General features: G+C 39.7%; 1 protein-coding gene across 3 annotated transcripts in view; it reads right to left on the bottom strand.

Annotated features, from left to right (window-relative positions):
* GCH1 (GTP cyclohydrolase 1) overlaps positions 1-8,383 on the bottom strand; it is a 53,130-nt gene that overhangs the window by 20,186 nt on the left and 24,561 nt on the right. For 2 of the 3 annotated variants that reach the window (XM_003930511.4, XM_074393922.1), the window contains exon 2: positions 4,678-4,787. In XM_003930511.4, the coding sequence (XP_003930560.1) occupies positions 4,678-4,787 (110 nt within the window). Of the gene's footprint in view, positions 1-4,677; positions 4,788-7,676; positions 7,776-8,383 lie in introns of all 3 variants that reach the window. The other variant, XM_074393921.1, reaches the window with a different exon arrangement.

Genomic DNA, 8,383 nt, shown 5'->3' with positions numbered 1-8,383 from the left:
TGAAACTTTAGATCTGATCTAGTTTATAGGAAATCCATAAGCTGAAGGGAAAAAAAATCCAGAAGATGAGACACTATACATAATAGCTGGCCTAGTCTCTTTTCTTTTTTCTTTTCTTTTTTTTTTTTTTTTTTTTTTTGAGACGGAGTTTCACTCTTGTTACCCAGGCTGGAGTGCAATGGCGCGATCTCGGCTCACCGCAACCTCTGCCCCCTGGGTTCAGGCAATTCTCCTGCCTCAGCCTCCCGAGTAGCTGGGATTACAGGCACGCGCCATCATGCCCAGCTAATTTTTTGTATTTTTAGTAGAGATGGGGTTTCACCATGTTGACCAGGATGGTCTCGATCTCCTGACCTCGTGATCCACCCGCCTCAGCTTCCCAAAGTGCTGGGATTACAGGCATGAGCCACCGCGCCTGACTAGTCTCTTTTCAATAGAGAATGTTATGGGTGCGAGCACTATTTTCGAAGAGACTTAAGAGGTATAACCAAATGCAATGTAAATACCAATCAAATGACTCTCCATTGGATTCCTGTTTAAACAAATGAAGAGTAAACATTTGAGACAACTGGAGAAACAGGAGTTAGTTACTAGATGCTATTTAAGAATTATTAATTTTGGTGGCCGGGTGCGGTGGCTCAAGCCTGTAATCCCAGCACTTTGGGAGGCCGAGACGGGTGGTTCACAAGGTCAAGAGATTGAGACCATCCCGGTCAACATGGTGAAACCCCATCTCTACTAAAAATACAAAACATTAGCTGGGCATGGTGGTGCGTGCCTGTAATCCCAGCTACTCAGGAGGCTGAGGCAGGAGAATTGCCTGAACCCAGGAGGCAGAGGTTGTGGTGAGCCGAGATCATCACACCATTGCACTCCAGCCTGGGTAATAAGAGTGAAACTCTGTTTCAAAAAAAAAAAAAAGAATTATTAATTTTGTTTGTGATAGTGCTGCTGTGGATAAGTATGAAAATATTTTAGAGGTATATTAATTGGTAGTATGTGTAAGTATTTTAGAGATGCATATTAATAATTAGTGATAAAGAGTTATGCTGTCTGTAACATATTTTATATTCTTTAATATACTGAGGGAGTTATTACAACCTTACTGTATGTTGTAACCAAATTAGGGTTATGTTTCTTAAAAAAATTTTTTTTTTTAATCTTCTAGGCTGGCTAGGTGTGGTGGCTCATGCTTGTAATCCCAGCACTTTGGGAAGCCAAGATGGATAGATCATTTGAAGTCAGGAGTTTAAGATCAGCCTGGCCAACATGGTGAAACGTAGTCTCAACTAAAAATACAAAAAACTAGCTGGGCATGGTGGTTTGCACCTGTAATCTCAGCTACTCCAGGGGCTGAGGCACAAGAATCACTTGACCCAGGACGTGGAGGTTGCAGTGAGCTCATATTGTGCCACTGCACTCCAGCCTGGGCAACAGGGCATGACTCTGTCTCACAAATAAAAATTAAATTTTAAAAAAATAATTTTTTAAAATCTTTGAGAGAGAAATACTAGAAGGAATCTCAAATTTGTCTCAAAATACTTCAGTGGGGACCTCTATATAACAAGATTGGTCCTGTACTGATAACTGTTGAAGCTACTTGATGGGAACATGAAACTTTATTATTTTAGTCCTTCTGTTACATATTTGAAATTTTCCATAATAAAAAGGTTTTTTTTTTTTTTTTTACAAAAAGAGAGAGATACCACTACATACATAACAGCATACTAAACTTAGACAAAGTGCCAAGTTTTGGCAAGGATATGAAACAACCAGAAATCTCATATACTGTTGAGAGTGTAAGCCATTACAACCACTTTGGAAAACTATAGGTCAGCATCTAATAAGTTGAAGACTGGTAGACCCTACGATCCTGCAGTTCCACTCCTAGGTACGTTTCTAATAGAAATGTATGCATATGGTCAGGCACGGTGGGTCATGCCTGTCATCCTAGTACTTTGGGAGGCTGAGGCAGGTGGATCATGATGTCAGGAGTTCAAGACCAGCCTGACCAAGATGGTGAAACCCTGTCTTTACTAAAAATACAAAAAAATTAGCAGGGCACCGTGGTGAGCACCTGTAATCCCAGCTACTTAGGAGGCTGAGGCAGGAGAGTCGCTTGAACCTGGGGGGCAGAAGTTGCAGTGAGCCGAGATCATGCCACTGCACTCTAGCCTGAGCAAAAGAGCAAGACTCCATCTCTTAAAAAAAAAAAAAAAAAAAAAAGAAAGGAAGAAATGCATATGTACACCAACAAAGTATTGATAGCATTCTTGTTTATAATAGCAAAAAAAAAAAAAGGCAACAAAAAAACAATACAAATGTCCATCAAGAGCAGAACAGATAAATTGTGGTATGTCTGTACAACGGAATAATATATAACAATGAAAATAAACTACAATGACAGGCAATGACATCAATGAATCTAACAATGTAGAACAAGAGGGGCCAGACACAAAGATTACACATTGTAGAATCTTTCCACTTATATATAGTTGAAAAAGAAGGAAAATGAATCCATAAGGTTATAAATTGATAAACTGGTACATAGAATGAATTAGGGATTAAGAAGAGAAGAGAAATAAGGTGAGCTGCCAGGATGCTAATCATATTCTAGTTGTGGGGTTGTTTTTTGTTTTTTTGACAGGGTGTAGCAGTCTGGCTCTGTTGCCCAGGCTGGAATGTAATGGCAGAATCTCAACTCACAGCAACCTCTGCCTCTTGGACCCAAGCCATCCTCCCACCTCAGCCTCCCGAGTAGCTGGCAGTACAGGCATGCATCACCATGCCCGGATAATTTTCATAGAGATGGGGATCTCTCCATGTTGCCCAGGCTGATCTCAAACTCCTGGGCTCAAGCAATCTGCCTGCCTTGGCCTTCCAAAGTGCTGGGATTATAGGCATGAGCCACCGTGCCGGCCTATTCTAGTTCTTGATCCCTGAAGTAAGGAACACCCTTAAGTTGTGGGCATTTTCTGTCTATATTTCCATTAAAAAGTGAAAAGATACAATACTTTAACAAAGAAAAAAATGAAGCAAATGTTAACACTTTAGTTGATGAGTATACAAGTGTTCATAACACTACTTCTTATAAGTCTTCTGCTTAAAGATTATTAATAAAGAGTCATTATGATATGGGTGGTGGAACAGGACAACTCTGTTCTAAACCCACATGTTCTTAAATGTATGTTAAATAGTTATTCCCAGATAACATCTAATAACTAACTCAGATTTAAATTCCTCCAATTGACTCAAATATTTTTGGTTTGTTAAAACAGAAATCCAACGGAGAGTCACACATTTGTATTTACATTGCATTTGGTTACATTTTTTAAGTATCTTTTGTTCCAAAATAGTGCTCCTACCTATAACGTTCTCCACTGAAAAGAGAATAAGCCAGGTGTTCAGCAGAGTGTACCACCTTCTGGATTTGTTCCATTCAATCTCTGGATTTCCTATAAATTAGATTAGATCTAAAGCTAAGACTAGGGCTAAACAATTCTGACAAAAGAAATTCACAGAGGTGCTGAGGAATCTAATTCATTAGATTCACTTTTCCTAATGTAGAAAGGGACGGAAACAAATCCACAAACACCATAACCCCTGTCACAAGAAATTCTTCAATTACTATTGCTCATGACATGCCAAACATACATATGTATCTTAAATCAAACATTATTCAAGTTAAAATAAAGGGCATCTCTAGGTTGGGATGCTAATAATAAACAAATAAAGGGTAAAGGTTTTCAGAGCCTGCAGTAGATACAAAGAGAGAGAGAGAGAGAGAGAGAGAGAGAGAGGCTGCTGGGTGTGGTGACTCAGGCCTATAATCCCAGCACTTTGGGAGGCCAAAGTGGGAGGATCACAAGGTCAGGAAATCAAGACCATTCTGGCCAACATGGTGAAACCCTGTCTCTGCTAAAAACACAAAAATTAGCTGGGCATGGTGGCAAACACCTATAGTCCCAGCTACTTGGGAGGCTGAGGCAGGAGAATCGCTTGAACCTGGGAGGCAGAGGTTGCAGTGAGCCAAGATTATACCACTGCGCACCAGCCTGGTGATAGAGTGAGACTCCATAAAAATAAATAAATAAAAATAAAAAATGCTACTTTAACCTCCTTTTTTTTTTTTTTTTTTTTTTAGACCAAGTTTCACTCTTGTTGCCCAGGCTGGAGTGCAATGGTGCAATCAGCTAACTCTAACTTCCGCCTCCCAGGTTCAAGCAATTCTCCTACCTCAGCCTTCCCAGCAGCTGGGATTACAGGCAGGCGCCACCATACCCAGTTAATTTTTTTGTATTTTTACAAAAAAATGGGGTTTCACCACATTGGCCAGGCTGGTCTCGAACTCCTGACCTCAGTTGATCTATTCGCCTCAGCCTCCCAAAGTGCTAGGATTACAGGTGTGAGCCACCACACGCAGCCTTAACCTCATTATTGTAACCTATTAACTTGGCATTTAACCTGAAAGGCTTGGCCTGAGGGTCTTCTGCTACTTTGGTTTTTGCTTTTTAAGTTTCAAGTTATTAGTCAGGTTAATAAAGAATAACCACATATATTTAACTATAAATACCCGGGATATCAGGAATTGGCAGATAAAAATTGTAAATATAATTATTCTGACTGATAAAAAACATTATGTTTTAAATCAATGGCAAACAACAAAGAGAACCTTACCTTTCCAACAAATGGAACCAGGTGATGCTCACACATGGAAAACATGTCTATGTCCTTCACTATCACCATCTCGTCATGATCTTCATCAAATATAGCATCATTTAGGACATCTGAAACCAGAGGCTTGCTTTAGTAACATTTCCAGTTTTACAGAAAGGTAGAATTGAAGAGCTACTATGGATAAATATGAGCAGTCAACATAAACCAATGTTAATCCTCCCTAAAATACTAAGGGAATACAAATTAAAACTAGACATTTTTCCTTATCAAAGGAGCAAAGTCTTTTTCTTTAAGTTACATTTAAAAATCTTTTGATACAGTGTTACAGTGTTAATGCAAGATTATGAACATATCTGCAGTATGAAAAGAAGGGACAAGGGAGGGAGGAAAGGAAAAATTATACCAAAATAAAACAGTGGCTATTTCTGGCAGTAGAAATAAGCCACTTTCACTGTCTTCCTTACATTTTCTTCTACTTTATATTTTCTCTATAATCAATATAAGAAAAAGACTAATCCTTAGCCCTTTGACTTCCAAGGCCAGATACAAACACTTGTAAATTGACCTCTATTACCAATTCCCCAAGTAATTTTCTACATTTGTAAAGTGTTCTATATATTGCAGGCCAGCATCAGACTTAGTCTAAACAGCTGCCTTCCTAAGGAAATAAATCCTATAGTCTGTGTGTGTATGCCTTTCTAGGTAGGCTTTGGAAAATGAGCAGTGTCTCAAGCTATTGACTCTGGCACATCCGGCCAGACATACAATAAACATTTTTAAAAAATTATTTTTAAAAAATGCACTGACTTAGCCTTAACTATGCTATCTGCAAAGGGGAAGATTAATTAGATGATGCCTAAGAGAGTTCTGGCTCCCTAGCATTCTGTGACTGCAAGAACAGCCTGTCCTGGATGCTGAAGAGGGAGAGAGGGAAACAAGACACAATCCCCACCAATCATAATATAGCCATGGTACTGATAATAGGTGGGTACCCAAACAACATTGTAGGTAAACGCCCTATGATACAGAACTTCTTCAGCTATATTGTCAAATGAGAAAAGCAGCTACAAAGAAATAAAGTAGGATCTCATTTTTGGAAAATAAATATATATATAGAAAAAAATTGCACTGATACATAGAAAGCTTAGCAGACTAGATACATCAAGACACCTAGCTGTGTAATTTCAAGGATTTAGGGGATATGCAATATACATAGTAGAATTAGAGAAGGGAAGGGATGCATTAGAGCTTTGCACCTACAGCTCTTTTCCCTCAGAATGGCAGGCGGCTGAGTGAGTCACAGGAAGATGGACAAATGCCACCCACACCCCGTGACCTTCCATGGCTCCACTGCTCCTAGAATAGGGGGCTCACAGAGACTGAGTCATTATGTAAACCACAGTTATCACCCCAAGTCAGGCTATTCAAGGATACATTTGACTGTGTCGTAGAAAAGTCACTAGCGTGGTCAAAAAAAGTGAACATGGCAGGGTTAGACACACACAGCCAAACAGACACCCCTGGTAGAAGTGGCTGAGAAGATCCCAGGAGAAAAAGACTCAGTGTTACTAATTAAGTGAGTGTTTCTTCTCCCAAAGCACTTTTCTATTCTGAATATTCTGCCCCACCTTCAGTAATATTTCTGAAAGAAGACCAAAAATAGATCCTAAATGTTTCCAAAAGTTTGTTGGATTTCTCCCCAAGATTTTAATATGGTATTATTGCCACATATAGCTTACTAAAATCTTTAGTCAGACAAGAAATATTCCTGGAAGGAAAAACAAACCAAAAAAAAAAAAAAAAAAAAAAAGTCTTAAAGAAAAAAACGAGAGAGAATCATCAAATATAGGAAGCATTTGTTTTTTCTGGCAAAGAATCAGAGCATTTCCATCCTAAGCTCTGACGACAACCATGTGGCCCATGTTCAAGTCAGCCCTCAAAGCAGGCAAAGTGAAGATCTGGCTCCAGGCCAGGCATGGTGGCTCATGCCTGTAATCCCAGCACTTTGGGAGGTCAAGGTGTGTGGATCACCTGAGGTCAGGTGTTCAAGACCAGCCTGGCCAACATGGTGAAACCCCATCTCTACTGAAAATACAAAAATAAGCCAGGCATGGTAGTGCACACCTGAAGTCCCAGCTACTCAGGAAGCTGAGACAGAAGAATTGTTTGAAACTGGGAGGCCAGGGCTGCAGTGAGCCAAGATCATGTCATTATACTCTCCATCGAAAAAAAATATGTATATATGGATCTGGCTCCATCGCTTACTAGTTATCAGGTCTTCAGCAAGGTACTCTGTACCTCAATCTCCTTGGCTATAAAATGAACATAAATAAAGTGCCTGCTTCACAGGGTGTCATGAGGATTAAATGGGCACATGCGTTTAGAACTATGTAGGCAGAGCAAGTGCTAGTTATTGTTATCACTATTATTATTACAGTTAAGATTGAGGGAGTTGCAAAGCTATGTATCTCCCATGCACATCGTGGTACATCAAAATTTAAACAGCAATAATTTGCCTTAACAGAGTACAGAAAAGGAAAAATAGTAACTTAGTGGAGAAACCTGGCAGAGGCTATCTTTTAACCAAAAGATCAAGGTTAACTTTGCCAGTAACAGGACATACTGACATCAGGTAGCTCCTGATAGGGCACAATTAGAAGGGCACATCACCTCTGTGGTACTCTTCCCAAAAATCTGTAACTGCACCCTAATCATCAAATTGAGGGACAAAAAATACCTAAACAAGTACTCTTAAAAAGTATCAGGCCACGGCAGGGCATGGTGGCTCACTCCTGTAATCCAAGCACTTTGGAGGCCAAGGCGGGCGGATTACCTGAGGTCAGGAGTTCAAGACCAGCCTGACAAACATGGTGAAGCTCCGCCTTTATTATTAAAGAAAGAAAGAAAGAAAGAAAGAAAGAAAGAAAGAAAGAAAGGAAGGAAGAAAGAAAGAAAAGAAGGAAGAAAGCAAGCATCAGGTCAGGCACAGAGGCTCACACCTGTAATTCCAGTGCTTTGGTAGGGCAAGGCAGGAGGATCACCTGAGCCCAGGATTCTGATTCTGAGACCAGCCTGGGTAACACTGCAATATCCCATCTCTACAAAAAATTAAAAAAAAAAAAAAAATTAGCCAGGCATGACAGCACACTTCTGTAGTCATAGCTACTCCGGAGGCTAAGGCAGGAACATCACTTAAGCCCAGGGGTTCGAGGCTGCAATGAGTTATGATTGCACCACTCCACTCCAACCACGGTGACAGAGCAAGATCCTGTCTCTATTTTTTAAATGTTTAAAAATTAAAAGAAAAATAAAATAAGGCATCAAAGTCATGAAAGACACAGAAAGACTAAGGAATTGTCAGATTGTAGGAGACTAGAGAAATGACAAGGAAAATCTGAATAAAGTCTATAGTTTAGATAATAGTATTGTATCAGTATTACTTTTTAAAATAAAGTCTGTTGTTGTTATTATTTTTTTTTTTTAGAGACGGGGTCTTGCTATATCGCTCAGGGTAGTCTTAAACTCCAGGGCTCAAGCCATCCTCCCAACTTGGCCTCCCAAGTAGCTGGGACTACAGGCACGCACCACTGCCTGGCTCCAATATTAATTTCATTTATTAAATGTTGATAATTGTACCATGGCCATGTGTGATGTTAAACATTAGGAGAAAGTGTGGAAAGGGTGTATGAAAATGAAAACTCTATTA

The sequence above is a fragment of the Saimiri boliviensis genome, chromosome 2, assembly GCF_048565385.1.
Source record: "Saimiri boliviensis isolate mSaiBol1 chromosome 2, mSaiBol1.pri, whole genome shotgun sequence".
Classification (NCBI taxonomy): domain Eukaryota; kingdom Metazoa; phylum Chordata; class Mammalia; order Primates; family Cebidae; genus Saimiri; species Saimiri boliviensis.
The sequence above is the reverse complement of the archived record's forward strand: the minus strand, read 5'-3'. Positions and strand labels throughout refer to the sequence as shown.